Consider the following 23,938-nt stretch of genomic DNA (forward strand, 5'->3'; position numbering starts at 1 on the left):
CCGAATCACCTGACAACTTTCGCAGTCCGTGAGCGCCACATTCTGCTCTCTCACGATGTCTAATGAGTACTGAGGTCGCTGTAATGGAGTACCTGGTAGTAGGTGGGAGCACAATGCACCTCATATGAAAAACGTATGTTTTTGGGGGTTTCCGGGCACTTTTGATCACATAGTTTACGTGATTTCATGTCATTCAGCTACTGAATAAAATTGCAGCTCTTTTCACATAATTGTTACCGTGGTCGCGTTACCCGAAAAACAGTTTCAATACTTTCGTACTGAATCCTTCTGTTTTATATGCAAGAATTTTTAGCAAACTCCGTTTGTTGAAGGAATGTAACTATGTCTTCCGTTTCCCAGTCTACTCCACTTTGCAGACATTTCGTCTTTACAAGAGATTCGGTGTGACTCACTCTAGACATTGTTTGTTCTCCAGATTTATCTGATGTTTACTCGCAATGCAGGAGCGTCGTAGATATGACATATATAGTAACAGTTTTCTCCGATTCAGGGCCGCTACGAAGTGACACATTTTATTTTTATAGTCCCAACTACTACATATTTTCCTGTGACGTTTTTAGTAAAGATATCCATGATTCGTGAACAAATATCCATATTTTCATCTAGAATATTCTCCCCAAGTTTGTGTACGACTGTGCTAGCACCCCACTTACCCACTCGTCCATTAAAATATTATAAGACATAAAGCTCCTTCCCATTGCTAACTTCCCATTGCTAACACTACCTAGGAGGTTTGTCAGATCGTTGAAGAAATTATTCCTCTCAACATCAATAGTGTTGTCTCGGAGCGTATATGTTGCAATGATCGCTTCATCGTATCCTTTTAGGTTCATATCCACATGCATCATACATTAGTTCGCGTAGTCTCGTTTTGTAATGCAGCGATTCCAGTTTATGTGCATAGCAACAGATACTCTAGTCTTTGCGCAAGACTCTCCGTTCCCTGTAAATATGAACATAATAATCTATTTCCTCTACTCCTGTACGTTGATTTTCCGTTTCTACAAGTACGATTACGTATGCATTGCTACTACGGAGTTCTTTGATTACCCCTGTTTTCTTCGTTACGATGCCGTCAATGTTCCATGTGCCAAAATACATATACCTCTTTTGTTTGTTGGGACGATTGCGTTTAATTGCGATCTGGTTCCGAACCTTTACTGTTGGATTTTTTGCAGGTTGAAATTGGCCATGTGATCCTGCCAGGAGCACTGCTGCAGACAGCTTAGCTTAGTGGATCACTGAGACGCTTAAACATCTCCAGCACGTTAAGGATAACTGCCAGTAACAAAATGATACCCTGCTCTGTAGTGTACTCTTGACGCAGGACATAGGTTTCTTAGCAGGTGAAGTGAGTCTCACTTGTTCAGTTTCCGTTTCAGTGGAAGACACCACCTCTAAATAGGACCGAGCGAGGTGGCGCAGTGTTTAGACACTGGACTCGCATTCGGAAGGACGACGGTTCAATCCCGCGTCCGGCCATCCTGATTTAGGTTTTCCGTGATTTCCCTAAATCACTTCAGACAAATGCCGGGACGGTTCCTCTGAAAGGGCACGGCCGACTTCCTTGCCCATCCTTCCTAATCCGATGAGACCGATGACCACGCTGTCTGGTCTCCTTCCCCAAACCAACCAACCAACCAACCTCTAAATAGGTTAGGGGGACGAGCATAACACCTTCAAATCCCACCTGTCCCTGATTCCCTTGACTGGGCTCCTAGCCCCACCACTGACACGCATCTCACAGTGACTTGAGAGAAGCAATAGATTCCGTATTAATTGTAGAGGAGACAGGATCCGCAGGACAGTACTTCGATATCTCTGATACACAACTCATGGGGCTCCATGGACACACCCATTCGTAGCGCAGCACCGTTCAATAGTTTGACAGTTGTTAGGGAGACATCTAGCAGCTTACGAACGTCAATTAACTCATCCCACAGTCCGGAAAAGCAGTCAGAATGGAGCTACATTGTGACTTGTGCAATGTTTTGTGAAACAGTAAACAAACAACTTTAAAATAGACCTGTTATTGTCTTTTAACTTCTGGATTCCTGTTAAGCTAAAACCATTAGTAATTCAATTTAAGAACTGAGATTTCTGTCAAGGCAAAAGAGAAACCCGAGAGGAAAATTACTAATACCCTGAAACTTTTTTAAGGTTACAAAAACCTCGGAAATAGTGTAAATTTGTGATAAACGAAGACAATATACACATGTTGAAGGGAAAATAACATGCAACAAGTCATTACATACAACCAAATCACAAAACTCCCATTTCCTACGAAATGTGTTTTACACAGCACTCACGAAAATTCTCAGAAATGTACTTTTACTAATATTAATTTACACTGAAATTCGGAGTAAATGATGCTTTGAACGGGGAGACTACTGTGTGTCACCCCTAGACACCACACTTGCTAGGTGGTAGCCTTTAAATCGGCCGCGGTCCGTTAGTATACGTCGGACCCGCGTGTCGCCACTATCAGTGATAGCAGACCGAGCGCCGCCACACGGCAGGTCTAGTCTAGAGAGACTCGCTAGCACTCAACCCAGTTGTACAGACGACTTTGCTAGCGATGGTTCACTGTCTACACACGCTCTCATTTGCAGAGACAACAGTTTTGCATAGCCTTCAGCTACGTCATTTGCTACGACCTAGCAAGGCGTCATATTCAGAATGTATTCTGAACAGATATTATCAATCATGTACCGTCAAGAGCGACTTTCACCATTAATGGATTAAAGTTAAGTGTAAAACTAATAATGTCCGCTTTCTGAATTCTCATTCCTCGTCATGTTCCAGACCTCACGTCAGTATTGTTCTTCCCTCCTCACGCCATCCTGCGTGAGCTAAAACGCGTGCATTTTGGCCTTCACTACTAACACGGTGTTGGCACTTCTGCTAACACAAAATACTGTCAAACCTGTATAAAGCACAAATGTTGGTGCGAGTGACACTGCAGCTCAAACCAAATTTTTTTCCGCACACAGCATATACAAATAAACAATACAGTTGACTCTCGATAATCAGACAAGCGATAGTTTGTAACTCTCAATAATTTGAAATAAATGAAAAAAATCAATGTGCTTTGGTCCCCTCGGTAGTGTTGTAGTGGTGATAGCATCTCACCATCACTTTATAATCTGAAGTCTCCCGCACTCTCTATAATCTGAAGTCCCCTACTTCTGTGATTCCCAGTGCAGGTCCATACCACTTGTCATTTGCTTCTCAGACCTACATTCCATTGATTCCACGTTACATTTCATAGTTTGTTGTAGTCAAATCGTGTTTCTGGAAATTGTGAAACGCCATGAGTGCTAGAAGGAAAAAATGTCTTTCAGTTAATCTAAACAACTTGCTTTAAAAGCGGTGGAGCGTGGAATTTAGGAAAAAGACGTTGCACTACCGTTCGCTAACTTACCGTGTACATTGTCGATGATGTTAAAAAATAAAGATCGTTGCACTAGAATTGTCTTAGGCACAGGAAGAAAGAGGTCACCCTGTTAAGGCGTGCTTGCTCAAGCTAGATGAATCAATGTAGAGGACCAAACGTCCCTGCAGGTGGTTTCATGCTGAAGGAAAAAGCCAGGTGTTTCACGATTGAAGGATTTGAGGCAAGTGAGGGTAGCTCTCAAATTATGAGTGGCCGTGGAAAAAATTTAAACACACCCCCGCTCAGTCGACGACAAAAGCTTCAGAGGGCGGTTTTAAGGAATCTTCCTTGATTCCCACTCATTTCACGTTCGAGAACGGCAGCTCGCAATGCGATAAGCAACAGGATAACATTGTTTGATAGTTCGACACTGCTGATAAGAGATGGGGCGCATCCACGCCAGCACCAACGTGGTGACATAACCAAAAGTTCTACTGTCACCACCGTCAACATGTTAGTTGTCTCATAAGTAGATCACAGGATGCTGGGCTGTGATGTTATCCGTGCGTCTGGGTAAGCCTACGCATTAACACGGTCCATCAGGTGATAGATTGTGAACGAAAAGCAAATGAGGGTAGCGATTTGAAGAGCAGAGGGGAAAAAAGTGCCAAGGCTTGAGCAGAAGAAAAAAAATCTCAGCGACAGCCGGATGGCTAGTAAGAGCAGTAGTGGCTTACTAGCTGCGATAATTCATGAAAGGTTGGGTTCGTCAGTGTGGGTATCATGCATCATTAACGTGGCAGGCGATGGCGATCTATCCCGGTTTGCTGCAGCCGCTACATTCCTGGAACAATCAGGATCGTTATATATTTGTGGGAGATCGGCCAAAGATCATCTCACTGTGTGGGGTGTGTGTATAGCTTGTCTGCATGTAGTGTACGGTGCGGCTTCCCTGAGTGGTGGCAGTTTTTCGGCAAGTGTGTCCAACTGGATATCCAGTAATGGTGGCTGATAAACAGGAGCCCAACTGTACCGTTGTGTTTGCGTGTACTTGGCCAAGTACATAGATGTTATGTCCTTGCAGTATTTTTTTGGTTTTTATGTTTCCATCTATGGTTGTGGTCGTAGTTCCCCAGATTCAGAATAAACGGGTTCTGCGAATGTCTGTATAGTCTTGTGGTGAGTTTGTGGATTACCTCCGAGAGAGTCTCAAGTCGGCATTCCTGGTGAAGATCCGCGATGCGTGTGTATCGTGGAGCATTGCTTATGATTTTGAGTACTTTGTTTTGTAGGACCTGCAGACGGCGCAGACGTGTGAGCGCAGCTTATCTCCAGACAGGGGCTGAGTACGTCATCAGGGGTCGAATAAGTATCATGTACATGGACCTCTACACCCGTCTGTTCAGTGTGCTACGCCTGTTGAGCATAGGGTAGAGCTGTTTGAGCCTCACGCTTCCTCTGTTGGTCATGTGTTGTATGTGGTCCCCCCCCCCCCCCCCCCCCCCCCCCTCTCAGAGTAATTTTCGGTCCAGCCACACACCAAGGTATTTGACTTTCTCACGGAAACGTATTGGGCGTCGACACTGCTGCCACCCTCCAGGTGTTTGGACGCTGCTCGTGAGACATCGTGAGGCTGCTGCAACGCTATTGAAGGTGATCTGACTCCTTCGGAGTTTAATGCGACACCAGTTTTTACTCTTGAGTACGGGGTGAAACCACTAGGGATCGTCCAGTACCGTTAGGCAAAATTTTGACATGATGAGGAACAGCATTTTTGTTCGGTACCTTAAAAAGATGCCTGTCAAAAACCTTGGCACTAATTCAGCCTCGCGGCTCTTCTAGCAAATCCCACCTAGGGGGTGTCTAAGCGTTTGCTAGCGTTTCGAAAAAGTGATCCGTTAATTTCGTTGCTCAGCAAAGTTACGTCCTTTATGTAGCGTTTTTCACAATAACGCTTGTGTCACCTGCATTTTTGAGTCGCCTCTCATGCTTAGGTGGCAGATACAGACACAGACCAAGAAAAGAAACTGATCTGGAAGTCGGTCCCGGACCTGTCCACTTTTGATCACTCCAGTTAGATTCAAACCTTTTCCCTGTTTATTAACAAGTAACGGTGGAGGATAATTTTCTTCTTCTTACCAGAATGAGATTTTCACTCTGCAGCGGAGTGTGCGCTGATATGAAACTTCCTGGCAGATTAAAACTGTGTACGGGACTGAGACTCGTACTCGGGACATTTGCCTTTCGCGGGAAAGTGCTCTACCAACTTTTTTTTTGTTATTCATTTTGTTCTATATTGTTCGTTGACTTTGTTCGTGGAGGGCGTCGGATGACACTCGTTCAGGTTGTTCGTTGATCCGTTCACTCAGTTTTTTTATCACAGAGGGTAGCTAAACCCTCTGACCGAACACGCTGAGCTACCGTGCCGGCGCCAACTGAGCTATCCAAGCACGACTCACGCACCGTCCTCACAGCTTTACTTCTGCCAGTACCTCACCTCCTACATTCATACCTTCCAAACTTTACAGAAGCTCTCCTGCGAACCTTGCAGAACTAGCACTCCTGAAAGAAAGGATACTGGGGAGACATGGCTTAGCCACAGCCTGGGGGATGTTTCCAGAGTCTCGGTCCTGCACTCAGTCTTAATCCTCCAGGAAGTTTCATATCAGCGCACACTCCGCTGCAGAGTGAAAATCTCATTCTGGAAACATCCCCTCGGCTTTGGCTAAGCCATGTCTCCGCAATATCCTTTCTTTCAGGAGTGCTAGTTTTGCAAGGTTCGCAGGAGAGCCTCTGTAAAGTTTGGAAGGTAGGAGACGAGGTACTGGCAGAAGTAAAGCTGTGACGACGGGGCGTGAGTCGTGCGTGGGTAGCTCAGTTGGTAGAGCACTTACCCGCGAAAGGCACATGCCCCGAGTTCGAGTCTCGGTCCGCCACACAGTTTTAGTCTGCCAGGAAGTTTCTTCTTCTTACTTTCCAGGTAAGAGAATTCGGTTGAGTCGTGGTATAGTGTAAGTACATTCTTTTCTTGAGGGGTCTGGAGAAAATGCAAGTCAGTGGACTTTTATTCAGGAGGAGTGGATGGTCTTGTACACATTCCGACATTCTACATTAGAAATATTACGCTTGCGCAAGGAAAGTAGAGATGAATAACGATATGGTTCCCCTTAAAAGACTACAAGACAGCAGTTTTTGCGTATACGAGCAAGTGCTCCGAATCTCTGCGGCACGTTGAGCACTTAGCATTCCTCCCTTTAGATTTGCTCCACGACCCCTCTGTTGGCGGCAGCGGGGCTGGTGTTGGACAGCGGCACCTGTCCCTTCACCCCCCCCCCCCCCCCACGCTCCCTTGTCGCGGTGGCAGGCGCCCAGACAGCTGCTAATGAGGTAGGGGCAGAACTCCCCCCTGACCACCGCTCTCGGCTAATCGTGCCGCCCATTATTCGGGCTACTAATTCAATTCTCGGCCCTCTCTCGCCTCATTTAGCTTTGCCTGTGGTCGCCTCTGTCCGACGCTCTGCACAATGCGTGCGGCTCACACTCCTCTTTCACCACCTTGCTTGTTAGAATGCAGAAATCGCGTGACAATAATAAATCAGAGGCTGTCTAATCAAACGTCACATAATGAAAGGATATAATTACTTATACATATTATATTTATTAAAGAAAAGCATAGTAATGGACGAATGAATCTAGATCACGTTTTACTAACTCTTACGACCCATTACGGCCGAATTAAGCACTGAGCAAGCAGTAATTATAACGAAATAGGGGAGACAGCGCCGCAGACATGATACGTGAATTGGGGTGGAAATCATTAAAACAAAGGCGTTTTTCGTTCCGGCAGGATCTTCTCATGAAATTTTTATCACCAGTTTCCTCCTCCCATTGTGAAAACATTCTGTTGGCACCCACCTACATACGGAGAAATGATCATCACGATAAAACAAGAGAAATCAGGGCTCGCACAGAAAAATTGAAGTGCTCGTTTTTTTCCGGCGCGCCGTTCGAGAGTGGAACGGTAGGGAGACAGCTTCAAGGTAGTTCACTGAACTCTCTGCCAGGCACTTTATTGTGAATAGCAGAGTAATCACGTAGATGTAGATCTAGAAAAGAAACCAGGAATCAAGGAACTGTTGGTACTTTGTGGTAAGTTCCAATGGAACCAAACTGCTGAGGTCACCGGTCCCTAGGCTTACACACTACTTCATCTAGCTTAAACTAACTTACGCTAAGGACAACGCACACACCCATACCCGAGGGAGCACTCGAACCTCTGACGGGGAGAGCCGCCCGAACCGTGGCAAGGCGCCTAAGACCGTGCTACTACACCGCACGGCTGGATTCATGGAAAGGGACATAACGTTCAGGTAGAGTAAATAAAAGCGTTAATGTTTACCAGTGATGTAATTCTTCTGGAGACGGCAAAGGATTTGGAACAGCAGGTAAAAATCGCTGACTGGCAGAGGAAGAATAGCGTTCTTCAGCTTGGAATTTTAGTGTTAGCATAAGGCGTGGATTATAAATAGTTCACACAAGCTAGTGCTAGCATGGGGCGTGGATGATAAACAGTGTAGACAGCAAGAGAGTAGAAGCTTTTGAAATCCTGTGCTACAGAAGAGGACTGAATATTAGATGGGTAGCTTAAATAATTAATGAAGAGGTGCTGAATCAATGCAAAAAAAAAAAAAAAAAAAAAAAAAATAGCACAACGTGATTTAATGGGAGTCGGGTGATGGAACGAGTTCTGAGGTGTCAAAGATCGTTAAGTTCATGACAGAAGGAAGTACGGCGGGTAAAAATTGTAAAAGAAGACCAAGACATGAACACAGCAAGCAGGTTCAAATGGATGTAGGTTGTAGTAGTTAGCCATCCAGAGATGAAGAGGTGTGGACAATATAGAGCAGGGAGCTACGTCAAACTACTCTTCAGATTGAAGACCACAAAACAACAAGCTGTACAACTAAAATAGGGAGCTGTTGCTATCACCGGCGACAGTTGGTGTGGTACATTGTAAAAAAAAGCCCCCAAGTTGACGCCTTTCGTACCAATAATCGGATATTTCGCCATATAATTGCTTCTGAGAAATGAGATGTTCTCAACAACTGATCTTTGTAATGTTTGCGAACTATAGAAATTGTATGTTTACCATATGAAATGTTCAGTGGGGACCGAGCGGTTCTAGGCGTTACAGTCTGGAACCGCGCGACCGCTACGGTCGCAGCTTCGAATCTTGCCTCGGGCATGGATGTGTGTGGTGTCCTTAGGTTATTTAGGTTTAAGTAGTTCTAAGTTGTAGGGGACTGATGACCTCAGAAGTTAAGTCCCATAGTGCTCAGAGCCATTTGAACGTTGGTTTTTTTTTTTTTTTTTTTTTTTTTTGTTCAATGGGAAATGCTTGGAGAGAATATATATCTTGATCTATTAGTCTGAAAACTCCCAATCGATTGTACTGCTTATAATTCTGTCAGGATTCACGACAGTTACAATTGGGTTATGCGGGTAAATGGAATTGTTTTATTGAATCGCCTACGCGTTTAAAATTATTTTTCGCATTTAAGCTGTCTCATCACGTTTAATAAGATCATTTGAAATTCAAATCCACACGGAACGATTCACATAAAAAATCTCAGATTAAACTTCATATTGCGTATAAACCATATTGAACCGCACCTGGATCTTATTCTCCGGTATATCAGTCTCACTAAATGTGACTTTTAGGCTGTTTCTCTCGTGTATCTATGTTTGGCGAGTTCCACTGCACCTCAGAAGCACAACACGATCGCAGTTAATGTACAAGTATGCAAAAAAAGAACTTCTTAGACTACACTTCGACAGTAAGGAGAGTACCTTCAACGATAGGATTAAAAGAGATGTAATTCCCAAATCGTCGTTACGTTATTCAGTGTCAGCAGTGACGAGTAAATTTAGAATTTAGTAAATGAGGTTTTAAGACAATAGGTAACACCAGAAATGCTGTTTCTCAAATATGTAAAAGGTTGCAGGAGGGACGATGAGATAGAAACACTAGGCGCGACAGAGTCCACGTCATATTTTTATTTAATTTCTAGTTATTGACAAAAGGCATTCAGAGCAAATACCGCGACCGCTGTGTAGGAAATACTGGCTAGGCCTCAGACGGCAGTGCAAGCGGAACAACTTGCTAACAACCTTTCCTGTTCTACTAGAACTTCTTACAAACATAATTCGCCGTGCCTTGCCGCCTGTACAGCTCACACAAAATAACGTGGTACCGGCCCAGATATGCTTCCTCGGCGTGAGCACTGAGTAATTGCATGCCGTTGTTTCTCCAATCAACCTACACTTCGAACGTTCTCGTTGCTGTCTCTCCACTAGACAGCTTGGCGCCACAGCCATCACACAGCTTAACTGCAGGGGAAGTTCTCCGTAATCAGGCTTATGTGTTTACACGCAGGGCCACGAAATTTTTGTGGCAGGAGGCAAACGAGAAATCAGAAATCTCATTAAAGATTGTTGTTGAGAAGATTGCAGTAACCGGTAGCTGTTCCTATCACTTAATAAATAAAATAAAGAAAGAGGAAAGAGTTAGCTACAAGTACTGCGTAAGACTTCACTGCTTCCGACAGATGTGGAAGAAGAAGAAGAAAATCTCTCTCATTTCACTTACACAAAACACACACACACACACACACACACACACACACACACAAAAACCCCTCCTCCGTATCCCGCAACCCTCATAAATACCTACATAACATTATCATTAACTGAAGCCAACTACATACGATGTTCTGGTGTTTAGTCCAATAAACAATAATCAAAGATTATTAACCAAAACTAAACAGGTAAAGCGTAATTTTGTAGGTGAAAAATCATCCTGAGTTCTAGCAAACACGTGTCAATTTTGAAATAACGAATACGTGTTACTATCGTTATAGTGAATATCATATAAACCGGTATACATAAATTCTTTGAACATTAACTCTTTAGTCAGGCTTTTTGGCGTGTTTACGTGCTGGAAAGCACATGAGAGTTGCTGCCTGTGACAAAGTTTGTGTTGTGCTATAGGCTACACCTACTGGAAAAAAATTAATTATGTTTTCCTTAGTAATATGTGCAACAGGAATAAACCCATGGATTCCAATAACTGTAATTAATGCCAGATTCATTGCTACTTCTTCTGTTTTTCTATCTTGCCAGAGCTCCCAAATTCATTAAAATTGTGTACTGTCTGATGAGTTGCTAGGCGATTCGAAACAGATCATGATAAATAGAAACTGAAGCACCACGAAAGGTGACTGGTCACATTTATTTCTAGAAAACTTGAAGAAATTTTTATGTATTGGTAATAGTGCCGAACAGGTTATCGGAGGACTGACACATAATTCGCAAGAGACAAATGTCCTTTTTTTTTGCGATGTCAACGTTGTAGTAAGCGACAATGTCCAGCGAAATACATTTTTACTCCTTTTTTGTGGCACGAGGTTTGCTTCCGGAAGTGCACATTCGATCTTGATGTCTTTGGCTGGTCCTTTATTTATGTGTATATTTCTATTTGGCGAGAAACTATTGACTCTGAATGTTTGTTTTTCTCGAGTTATCGGTGGTACTGACATAACGTTTAATGCGACAGTTTGCAGAGTCGCAAACTATAGCTTACAAGTCATATACGTTTCTGCATGGCTTTCAGCTGTCGAACTGCACCTACGATATCTCCCGCACTGCTCTAGTTTACACTGGTGTCCCAACCACTACTGTTTTCCCTGTCCCTTACCCTGCTGTCTGCACAGCTACGGGCCGAATCAGTTTGTGCGCATTCTACTTTTATTCCTTCCCTCGCTTAAAGAAAAAATCACATTTAACCAATTTTTTCACTATTCCGCTGAATTTAAAATGGTCTTCCTGTCAGCATAGTCCTCAATTTGTTGTGCTATCTTTCTAGAACATGTGATGCGGAAACGGAGATGTGATCAACGTTTCACTGACTGATTTCTCCTTGTGTTGCAGTACATTGGGACCATGGATGTACCGCGGCCCAAGAGCCGAGTGGAGATCGTCGCCGCCATGCGCATGATACGGGTGAGTGATGCTTTTTGCTGATACGATGCGCTAACTGTAGCCTTAATGCACGGCAGGCAGAGAAGCTCCATCCGCCAAGGTCAGTCAGCTCTCGCAGTTGGCACAGGAAAGCTTTCCCTCATAACTCTGTAAGAAAAAGAAGTAAGTTTAGAGGGTGATTCTTACTAACGTTTCAAAACACACGAAATAATGTAGATGCCGATTAGATAACTAATTTAATGCACTACTGGCCATTAAAATTGCTACACCAAGAAGAAATGCAGTTGTTAAACGGGTATTCATTGGACAAATATATTATAGTAGAACTGACATGTGATTACATTTTCACACAATTTGGATGCGTAGATCCTGAGAAATCAGTACCCTGAACAACCACCTCTGGCTGGAATAAAGGCCTTGATACGCCTGGGCATTGAGTCAAACAGAGCTTGGGTGTCGTGTACAGGTACAGCTGCCCATGCAACTTCAACACGATACCACAGTTCATCAAGAGTAGTGACTGGCGTATTGTGACGAGCCAGTTGCTCGGCCACCATTGACCAGACGTTTTCAGATGGTGAGAGATCTGGAGAAAGTGGTGGCCAGGGAAGCAGTCGAACATTTTCTGTATCCAGAAAGGCCCATACAGGACCTGCAACGTGCGGTCGTGCATTATCCTGCTGAAATGTAGGGTTTAGCAGTGATCGAATGAAGGATAGAGTCACGGGTCGTAATACATATGAAAAGTAACGTCCACTGCTCAAAGTGCCGTCAATGCGAACAAGAGGTGTAACCAATGGCACGCCATACCATCACGCCGGGTGATAGCCAGTATGGCGATGACGAATACACGCTTCCAATATGCGCTCATCGCGATGTTGCCAATCACGGTTGCGACCATTGATGCTGTGAAGAGAACCTGGATTCATCCGAAAAAATAACGTTTTGCCATTCGTGCACCGAGATTCGTCATTGAGTACAGCATCGCAGACGATCCTCTGTGATGCAGCGTCAAGGGTAACCGCAGCCATGGTCTCAGAAGTGATAGTCCATGCTGCTGCAAACGTCGTCGAACTGTTCCTGCAGATGGTTGTTGTCTTGCAAACGTCCCCATCTGTTGACTCAGGGATCCAGATGTGGATGCACGATCCGTTACAGCCATGAGGATAAGATGCCTGCCATCTCGACTGCTAGTGATACGAGGCCGTTGGGATCCAGCACGGCGTTCCGTTCAAAATGGCTCTGAGCACTATGGGACTCAACATCTATGGTCATCAGTCCCTTAAACCTAACTAACCTAAGGACATCACACAACACCCAGTCATCACGAGGCAGAGAAAGTCCCTGACCCCGCCGGGAATCGAACCCGGGAACCCGGACGCGGGAAGCGAGAACGCTACCGCACGACCACAAGCCTCGGACGACGTTCCGTTTTACCCTCCTGAACCCACCGATTCCGTATTCTGCTGACAGTCACTGGATCTCGACCAACGCGAACAGCAATGTCGCGATACGATAAACCGCAATCGCGAGAGGCTACAATTCGATCTTTATGAAAGTCGGAAACGTGATGGTACGCATTTGTCCTCCTTACACGAGGCATCACAACAGCGTTTCATCAGGCAACGGTGGTCAGCTGCTGTTTGTGATTGAGAAATCGGTTGGAAACTTTTCTCATGTCAGCACGTTGTTGGTGTCGCCACGGGCGCCAACCTTGTGTGAATGCTCTGAAAAGCAAATGATCTGCATATCACAGCATCTTCTTCCTGTCGGTTAAATTTCGCCAAAACTGAGAAGCGATTGTTTGTGATGTCTTCTCAGTTTTGCTTATTGTTAACTTGATACCAGTGTCTGAGTTTAATTTGTACAGCACTGAAGATGATCACTATGTGATTCAAAATCGATTCTGCTATCAATAAAACATCAATATTACGGCCAACGCTGACCTTCCTTTTAATTTAACACACATGATCGTTGTGCACACAGCACTCCATGGAGTCGCCAAACCATAGCACTAACACTTAAAAACACAATGCTGTATTTCTGTCCTGATATTATCACAAATAAAAATTAGTGCTTCAGCATTAATAGTATTTGGAACAAAAACTTTATTCTTGTTATTTTGTCGCAAAACTGACTGTTTTGATACCTTGGCTGTGTACAAAGGACAATTTTATTCGTGCAAAGAAGGAAACAGCAACTATTCACTGTTAATAATGCTGCTTGTTTACAAAACAAAGCCGTTACCCGTTTCGTATTGACAGGTTCATCTTCAAAGAGCTGTCACGTTTAGATAGGGCGATTCAAAATTTCTATTACAGTCTTCTAAGGATTGTAGAGGGAACTTATCTGATGAAGTTTTGATAAGAAACACGTGACCGGAAATGTATAGTTAGGATGTAAGATAAATTTAAAGTCAGATCACTTTGAAATATCCCACCTCCCGGTACGCTGAGGAGAGGGCGCCGTTCCCAATCACATAACACGTCCGTCCGAGAACTTGGACTGTACTTGCAGAAATTTCTTGCCTTCGAAACGAGGAGGACTGGCTGTTGTGCTTCATGAAAGCTTGTTTAAGTATCGTATGGCAATACAAATACAAAGCTTGTAAAACTACTACGCGTTAACACCCCTCCAGCACAAAACTACACAAGTTATAACAGCTATACGTGGATATAAAGGTCTTTCATGTATTTTATAACATCACTCATCGCTATGAGGAAATCTTCGAAAGGACACCTGGAGGCACGTGGGGACATGTCGATACAACATGAGCAACTGTGTGTCGTTCCGCACCACAGTCACACGATGCTGATGAAGATTTGCTCCACTTGTGGAGAGTGTCTGTACATTATCCATGGTGCATTCGGATGCGGTTCAAGGTAGTCAGAATTGCCCGAGGCTGGACGAATCTAAGGTGTTTCTCCTGGATGTAACGCAGATTTAGGCGTTGTAGGGAACAGTTTTGTTGCCAGCAGCGTTTCCATTCATAGACGGTACTCGATTCAGTTTCCGTGAGAGTCCTGACTGTGATGAACTGGTGTTACCTTCGCTCCGCAGAAAATACGTCGTCCATTATTGGAACGTCGTTATTACTAGCACTCTCCTGGTATTCACGCAGAAGCGCTCTCTTCCGTCTGATATCAGGAGGTGGAATGTAGCTCAAGACAGGTAGCCAGTATGTGGGATTCGATCGTACTGACCCACTATCTTTTATACGTGTAGAGTGTTAAGCCAGAGAGGCGCACAGTACTCTGCTGCTGAGTATACCAAACCGAGTGCTGATATCCGCGGAGAGTGGGCTGTCGATCCCCAACGAGAGCCACAGAGCTTTTGGAGAATGTTGTTTCTGGTTTTGAGCTTGGCAGATCTTCGTGTCTAGTGCTTCTTGAAAGGAAGTGTCCTATTTAACGTGATCCCTCGGTATTTTGGATGCATATTACGACACAGTTTGTCTCCTTCAAAACAGACATCGAAGGCTCTTTGTGCCAGTCTATTGGATAGATGAAAACATGAAACTTCTGTTTTATTTGAATTTGGCTGTAGCCTCCATTTACGGAAATAGTGGCTTAAGATGTCTAGATCAGGAATTAGGATTTCTTTTGTATACGTGTATATAAAACAAGAGAGGAGCAAAGATGGATCTCTGTGGTAAGCCATTACTTTTAGATAGCTAGTGTCTTTTTCTGTAGTTACTGTAAATGTTCTTCCAGTTAACATGGTGTCAATTAGTTTTGTGGCCCATTTGCATGGGACAAGTTGCATTAGTTAATAAAACAGTCCATACCTTCAAACCGTATGATACGCTGCAGACCAACGAAAGTAACTGGTGTTTTCTGCTTCATTTGACTTGCTACTTCAATAAATGTTGTTAAAGCTAAGACTTGGTCAGAGCGCCTTCGTCCTGATCGGAATCCAGCTTGCTCAATAAGAAGGTTACGAAAAGTTACTGGACTAATCCAATTGTATAGAATTCTTTCAAGGAACTTATAATTAGCGCTAATTGGTGCTATTGGGCGATAGTTCTTAGGCTGCTCTGATGCCTTGCCGGGCTAGAGTATTGTTATGATTTTAGACAGCTTCACTGTTTGTGGGACTGAAACAGATTTCATAATGTCAGCCATCTTTTTGCGTAGATCCCAATATACAGAAGGGGATCTTCCCAGTGGTTTTAAAGTGTTAAGAGCAGCAGAAATTTCAAATATGGAGAAAGTTCTTGAGAAGTCAGATTGTTCATTAATGTTCTTTTTGAGCGATTCAAGTTGCGTCTCATGTCTCTTGCATGAACTTTATCCCTTAGTGCATTTGTTGTGGACAGCAAATGTGATGCAATCCTACTAGCTGGTATATGAGTTCTTTCATACTTTAACTTTGTTTCCAGTCAACTTGCTTAGTAATGACCATAGTCTTCTGCTTGATGCTTGAAAATTGATTCGACACTCTCTGTGCACCTAATGCGTCTGGCTGTGTTGAGGTTATGAAGTAGGTTACGTGCTGTCTCTCAGTCCCCGCTTCTTAGAAATTCATCGTAATGTTTCACAGCAGTTTCATTCCAACCTTGAATATATTACTTCTGGTAGCCCCTAGGTATTTCCTTCTTTGCTGTTCTTTTCATAGCTCCAACAGGACTCACATAGTTTCTTTGCTTTTGGGGAATTCAGCCAAATTTTTAGGAAAAGCATCCCACTTTACTTTTCTTAAGTTCCATCTAGGTCATGGAAAGCATGAAATGCATAAGTGGGACCATTGTCCCTGATTCAATTAAAATTGGACGGTGTTGACTGTATGGGAAGTCTTATAATATGAACCCCAAACTTTGGAGAGGTAATTTATTTTCATTAGTTGTTACAAATCACAGATCGAGATTGTACTACTGTCCACAAGCTGCCGATACGAATGTTCCTTTATCCTTTCCATCAAACTCCAAATATAAGCTCACCATTTTCATCACTTTCCTCATACTTCAGTTGAGTACGGTGGCTATTAAAATCTCCGAGGAATAAGGCGGTGTATTGTGATAACGGGATGGCCTATGGAGGCCAACAGATACCTGGGAGTTTGTACACATTAATTACTGTTAGTTCTCCTATTTTGACTGTAGCTCTGCGGATATCATTGAGATCAGATACAGAGCACAGATGTGCATTATTGACTGACAGTCGTACGTATGTTGCCGCTCCATAATCTCGATGGTACTTTGGTCCTAGTAATTCAAAGCCAGGAATTTTTTCTATCTCCTTCATGTGATCTTCATTATCCGTATATATTTCCCGAACAACAACAAAAACATCAATGTTATATTTTGATAACATCTTCTGTAAGACTTCGCATTTTGGTTTACTTGTGCCTTCAATGTTCATTTGACATATCTTGATAGCGGATGCAAAGTTTATACACTACTGGCCATTAAAATTGCTACACCACGAAGATGACTTGCTATAGACGCGAAATTTAAGCGACAGGAAAAAGATGCTGTGATATGCAAATGATTAGCTTTTCAGAGGATTCACACAAGGTTGGCGCCAGTGGTGACACCTACAACGTGCTGACATGAGGAAAGCTTCGAACCGATTTCTCATTCACAAAGAGCAGTTGACCGGCACCTGGTGAAATGTCATGTTGGCTCGTGTAAGGAGGAGAAATGGGTACCATCACGTTCCGACTTTGATAAAGGTCGGATTGTAGCCTATCGCGATTAAGGTTTATCGTGTCGCGACATTGCTGCTCGCGTTGGTCGAGAGCCAATGACTGTTAGCAGAATATGGAATCGGTGGGTTCAGGAGGGTAATACGGAAAGTCGAGCTGGATTCCAACGACCTCATATCACTAGCAGTCGAGATGACAGGCATCTTATCCGCATGGCTGTAACGGATCGTGCAGCCACGTCTCGATCCCTGAGTCAACAGATGGGGACGTTTGCAATACAACAACCATCTGCACGAACAGTTCGACGACGTTCGCAGTATTAGCTCGGAGACCATAGCTGCGGTTACCCTTGATGCTGCATTACAGACAGGAGCGCCTGCGATGGTGTACTCAACGACGAACCTGGATGCACGATTGGCGAAACCTCATTTTTTCGGATGAATCCAGGTTCTGTTTACAGCATAATGATGGTCACGTCCTTGTTTGGCGACATAGCGGTGAACGCACATTGGAAGCGTGTATTCATCATCGCCATACTGGCATATCACCCGACGTGGTGGTATGGGGTGCCGTTGGTTACGCGTCTCGGTCACCTCTTGTTCGCATTGACGGCACTTTGAACATTGACGTTACATTTCAGATGTGTTACGACCCGTGGCTCTACCCTTCATTCGATCCCTGCGAAATCCTACATTTCAGGAGGATAACGCACGACCGCATGCTGCAGGTCGTGTACGGGCCTTCCTGAATACAGAAAATGTTCGACTGCAGCCCTGGCCAGCACATTCTCCAGATCTCTCACCAATTGAAAACGTCTGGTCAATGGTGGCCGAGCAACTGGCTCGTCACAATAAGCCAGTCACTACTCTTGATGAGCTGTGGTATGGTGTTGAAGCTGCATGGGCAGCTTACCTGTACATGCCATCCAAGCTATGTTTGACCCAATGCCCAGGCGTATTAAGGCCGTTATTAAGGCCAGAGGTGGTTGTTCTGGGTACTGAGTTCTCAGGAACTATGCACCCAAATTGCGATAAAGTGTAATCACACGTCAGTTCTGGTATAATATATTTGTCGAATGAATACCCGTTTATCATCTGAATTTCTTGTTGGTGTAGCAATTTTAATGGCCAGTAGTGTAGCTGGAGGGTCCTAGGAAGAATCGTGTGAGCCCTTGTCTTGTAACAAATGTATTTTAGCTAGGGAATGCTTGAGACCATCTGTCTGGTCTGCTTCTTGGTTTTAGATATTTGGTTTGAAGTGACAGTCCTTGAGCACCACCCAGGGGACATGTGTGACTTACGAAACGCCACGGGCGCAAATAGTCATTTACCCGCACTACCCTCTCCAGCTTGAAGAGGACGTTCTTCGCCACGTAGAGGAGAGGCCGAGGACGAGTACCCAAAAGATTGCCCATGACATGTGCTCGTACAGCGCGCAGATCAGAACACACTGCCTTCGCTGTGTGTGCACCGCGAAGCGGGAGATTCCAAGGCGATCCGATTCTCAAACTGATTTATATCCAAACGGTACATTTCCGGATATGAGTTCCGTATCAAAACTTCATTTACTATGTAACCTCTATAAGCCCTAGAAGCATGTAACAGGAAATTTCGAATCACCCTGTATTACATTTGTTATTGTTTACATTAGTTGTTTGGAAAGAAGAGCTACAACTAATTTAAAAATCAAACAAATCTAATATAAATGTGAACAATCTGAAGATGAGCCTGTCGGTTGGAAGTGAATAACCGTGCAATTTGTACGAATTGATAATATTATAAATAGTGGGCTATTGTCACTTTTTTTCTTCGCAAGAATCAACTTGTAAAAGCTTTCTTATTGACACCTAAAACCAATCGTTACAACATTATTAATAAAGCACTTATTTTCTAATTTGTACCATTACTTTTGTAGTGATGCCTCGAGCAGCAAAATTCTGTATTATCAATAAACTTCCTCAGTTTTTTTGGATACATATCACTTACGTACGATCAAGGATACATCGACTTTTCTTTCTCTTGAGAAATGTCAGATTTGCCACGTACAACTTTTCCCATTTCCACTCTTCAATTGACGACTTTTGACTGTCACCGTTATGCATTTACCTTGTACTTGAAAACCACCTTGTCTTTGTGAACGGAAGAGACAGCGAAGATAATAGTAAGTAGTACCCTGTGAGGAATAATTAGGGCTTTTATCATGGGTGAGCGATTGTTTTCTTGATAGCAAAGTAGTTTCAACACAGATAGTCCTAAGAGCAAACCTCGGTGTTGCGTGTAAAACTGTTTTAGGACCATAAACAGTATACACTTCTCCATATTAATTTATACTCACTGTTTGACTGGGTAGTCTTACAAAGCTTATGTGATGATTTATGCAGGGGAAACCTTAAACGGAATTTTTGACTATCTGACAGTCTTCGGTTAAACGCGGTCAGGGGAAACCTGCTACGGACACGTTCACACCTGTTCCCAAGGGTAAATGAACGTCCCCTTGGCTACAGCTTCCCAGTGAAACAGGTGTATATTGTGCAGCGACATAGTAAAGCTGGAAGTAAGCTTATCTACCTGCTCCGGAACGATTGTCTAGGAAACGCTGGCACAGCGAAGTAAAACCGTCCGTAATAACATTTGCTACGAAGCGTATGCGGTACCTCGCGTAGTTATGGAATCATAACGGCTCCGGGAAGTCCGGGCTGTTATTTTGTGAACGCCAAAAGGATGTGAATTCTGAGCTACAAAGTGTTGCTCTGCTTTTGTAAGGTAATATTTGTGGCTTCTGGTCGACGGATATATCGGAAATTCACCTGGGAAACTCTAGAGAGGCAGTGTGAGGTGGCTCTGGAGCTGGGTGATCGGTGACAGTTCGGATTTATTTATTTTGGTGAGACAACCAATCAAAAGATAGACCCGGAAAACGAGTGGACAAGCATGAGGCGGTGGGTTGGAGGCGAATGGGTGGAGGGGGAACGCTGGCACTCGGAGTTTGTCTGTTGCGAGCGGGTAACGATTGCGACTGGAGAGTAACCAGCATGAAGAGAGAAGTTGGGAATTCTACCTGCAGCTGAGGAAAGCCGAGAGACGTAGTGTGATGGTGATTGGGATTTAGAAAATTTTCTTTGTCTCACGTGGTGAACTTTTTATAGTGATTCTGGCGACAGAGTTTTTAGCTAAAGGTCTTGGTTGGGGGGGGGGGGGGGGGAGCATTGTTGGAGACAGCCAAATTTCGGTACGTATATTTACGTGTCTAAGTAATTGTCATAATTCGTGTGATAAACTATGGCATGTATTGACTCTCGAATGTCCTTGTCTATGACGAAAATTACCTACATGTTTGTATTTTATGCAAACATCTAAATCGTTGGCAGTGAAGATGCAATTTACAATAGTTTCTGATGGAACAGAGCCTGTCTTTGTATAGATTTGTTTATTGTCTTTTGGCAAATAATTTCAGTTGTAACAAGGATTGATAGTATAGCTTACATTTAAAACAAACGTTTGATTTCACATGTTCACAGCATCTTTCGGACGCAGTTGTTTATGATTCAGTCCAAATATACATGTACATCAACATTGTACCTTTCAAATACCGGGTGATCAAAAAGTCAGTATAAATTTGAAAACTTAATAAACCACGGAATAAAGTAGATATAGAGGTAAAAATTGACACACATGTTTGGAATGACATGGGGTTTTATTAGAACAAAAAAAAGTTCACAAAATGTCCGACAGATGGCGCTGGACTGAAAAACTTCAGTGCTGCGCATGACAATCGTTTATAAAAGGAACTGTAATGAGAGAGAGAATCAGATGCGCCAGCACTCGCAGCATCTTGACGTTACCTGAAAAGGTGCTTTTAGTGAAGCTGTATTATCAGAATGGGGAATGTGCTAGTTCAGCGCTACGATCCTATCGCTATAGGAAGGGGATTCGAACGGGTAAAGGTCCGTTGACAAATGCAGTTTCGGCGGGAATGATTTCGAAGTTCGAGCCACGGTTTGTTTAGACGATGGACCCCGTAGTGGCCGATCGAGCACAAGGCATAAGGCCGCTGAGACAGTTCAGGAAGAAATAGAGACTGTAGCGGGTTCGTCTACGCACGTGGAAGTCAGCGCTCATGCAGTGCACGTCGCACCGGCATTCCATACACTACTGTTTGGTTGGCACTTAGGCATACCCTCCGATGCTATCCGCACAAAATCCAACGGCATCATGAACTGTTACCTGGCGATTTAGTGAAGCGGAGGGCATTTGCGGTGTGGGCGGAAGATGACGATTGGTTGAGTAAAGTGTTGTGGACCGAAGAAGCTTATTTCACGCCCCGAGGGTGTGTCAACCCTCACAGCTGCAGAATATGGGCTACCGAAAATCCTGGAACTGTCGTAGAAGCTCCAGTGCACGACGAGAAAGTCACGGTATGGGTTGGATTTACCACATCTACCGTTATCGGGCCCTTTTTCTTCGAGGAAATGTGTGATTCTGGTTTTGTAACTGCTACTGTGACAGGTACGCCGATATGATACAGAATTGCATCATCCCCAGCCTGACTGATAAACACCTGCTGGAACGTACGATATTCATGCAGGATGGCGCTCCATCCCATCTTGCTAGATTCGTGAAAGATCTCCTGCGTGCGTCGTTTGGTGATGATAGTGTGCTCAGCCGCCACTTTCGTCATGTTTGACCTCAGTCCAAGGCGATTATTGGCTGTCGGGTTACCTGAAGTCGTAAGTGTATCGTGATCGACCGACATCTCTAGGGATGCTGAAAGACAACATCCGACGCCAATGCCTCACCATAACTCCGGACATGCTTTACAGTGCTGTTCACAACATTATTCCTCCACTACAGCTTTTGTTGAGGAATGATGGTGGACATATTGGGCATTTCCTGTAAAGAACACCATCTTTGCTTTGTCTTACTTTCTTATGCTAATTATTGCTATTCTGATCAGATGAAGCGCCATCTGTCGGACATTTTTTGAACTTTGGCATTTTTTTTGTTTCTAATAACACCCCATGTCATTCCAAGCATGTGTGTCAATGATTCATTCAGTTTTCAAGTTTATTCTGACTTTTTGATCACCCGGTACATAAAATACTAACATTCACGAAAAGATAAAAAATACACAGAACTGCATTTTAACTATTATGCAGTTCTGTATAGACACTGACGGAAAAAAATCGGACCACCAAAAAATAATTAAAGTAGAGTAACGAAATTTTGGGAATACATTCGTATAGGGAACGTATTTAAGTGACTACCGTTGCAATATAACAACTTGACGTTACATCGAAATAAGCCATTGCAAATGTGACATGCTGTTACATTAATAACTGATATAGCCGCCAGAATGTTGAATGCAAGCCTGCAAACGTGCATGTAATGGTTTGCACAGGTGCCAGAACAGTTTGTCGGATGACTGCACTTCGTCGGTCAATACAGGTACGGTTATTCTGTTTGTGGATGACGCTGGAGTTAGCCGGCAGTTGTGGCCGAGTGGTTCTAGGAACTACAGTGCAGAACCACGCTGACACTACGGTCGCAGGTTGGCATGCTGTATCGGGCTTGGATGAGTGTGATGTCCTTAGATTAGTTAGGTTTAAGTAGTTCTAAGTCTAGGGAACTGATGGCCTCAGAAGTTAAGTCCCATAGTGCTCAGAGCCAGTTTTGAACGCTGGAGTTGTCGCCCGATAATGTCCCATATGTGATCGATTGGGGACATTCTGGTGATCTATCAGGCCAAGACAACATGTCGACAGTCTGTAGAGCATGCTGGGTTACAACAACGGTATGTGGGCGAGCGTTAACGTGTTGGAAAACACTCCCATGCACACTGCTCATGAATGGCAGCAAGACAGGTAGAATCACCAGATTGACGTACAGTTTTGCATTCAGAGTGCATGTGATGATCACGAGAGTGCTCCAGCTGTCATATGAAATCACACCCCAGACCATAATGTGGACGTTTAGTGTGAGCACGCAGACAGGTTGGTTGAAGGCCATTAACTGACCTCCTTCTACGCAACACGTAATCATCACTGGCACCAAGGCACACCAAAAACCACAACAAAACTGCACACACTCAATGAGCCTTGGCTTTACACCACAAGTCGTCAGTGATTTGGGGTTAGTGAAACGCACGCTGTAGAGCGTCTGGCCCTGAGCTGTCCTTGAAGTAACGAACTGTAACAGTTCGTTGTGTCACTGTGGTGCCAACTGCTGCTGATATTGCTGCTACGGATGCAGTACGATGCGCCAGAGTCACGCGCCGAAGGTGATGGTTTTCCCTCTTAGCAGTGGCATGTAACGATCCGGAGCGCGGTCTTCTTGTGACTGCAATATCTCAACCAGCTTCTTGTAGGCATGTTACACCACATCACCCAGTCAGTGAGGTGTTGATAGTGCTGTCTTTGTCGCATTAAAGGTACTGTTGGCTAACGCTCGCGGCCGTTATAGTGTGTATTTAAAGCACACATGATTTGCATCCTCATAGTGGCGCTACTAGGGCCATTCCTAAGCAATTGGTGCGAAATTCTGAATATCCATCATCTTTCTGGTGTAGAAACACGCCTACCAACTTTCGTTTACGTCGCAGAACTCCTTCTTGGTGTTGCGAGCTGTTTTGTCGCCATTGTATTTATTCATAAATCAGGTGTTGCCATCTCATGACCTGTAGTGAGCTGCGATTTTAATGATGACGATAAGAGACATTTCTAGTATCTGACGTCCCGAGTTTCCCAGCCCGGGTATGGAGGAATGGTAAGAGAACTGAGGCTTCATATCATGGTTCCTCCCGCAGCCGCTAACGTGTTACGTGATCCTTCCACTGAAGCGAGAGTGCCTACAAACAACG

The 23,938-nt window shown here is 44.0% G+C and overlaps 1 protein-coding gene across 1 annotated transcript in view; it reads left to right on the plus strand.

The window, feature by feature from the left end:
* Positions 1-23,938, plus strand: part of LOC126365874 (carboxyl-terminal PDZ ligand of neuronal nitric oxide synthase protein) — an 856,744-nt gene that overhangs the window by 459,388 nt on the left and 373,418 nt on the right. The window contains exon 2 of the mRNA XM_050008564.1: positions 11,387-11,458. Coding sequence (XP_049864521.1) covers positions 11,387-11,458 — 72 coding nt within the window. The remainder of the gene's footprint in view (positions 1-11,386; positions 11,459-23,938) is intronic.

This window comes from Schistocerca gregaria, chromosome 4 (assembly GCF_023897955.1).
Source record: "Schistocerca gregaria isolate iqSchGreg1 chromosome 4, iqSchGreg1.2, whole genome shotgun sequence".
NCBI classification, from domain to species: Eukaryota; Metazoa; Arthropoda; class Insecta; order Orthoptera; family Acrididae; genus Schistocerca; species Schistocerca gregaria.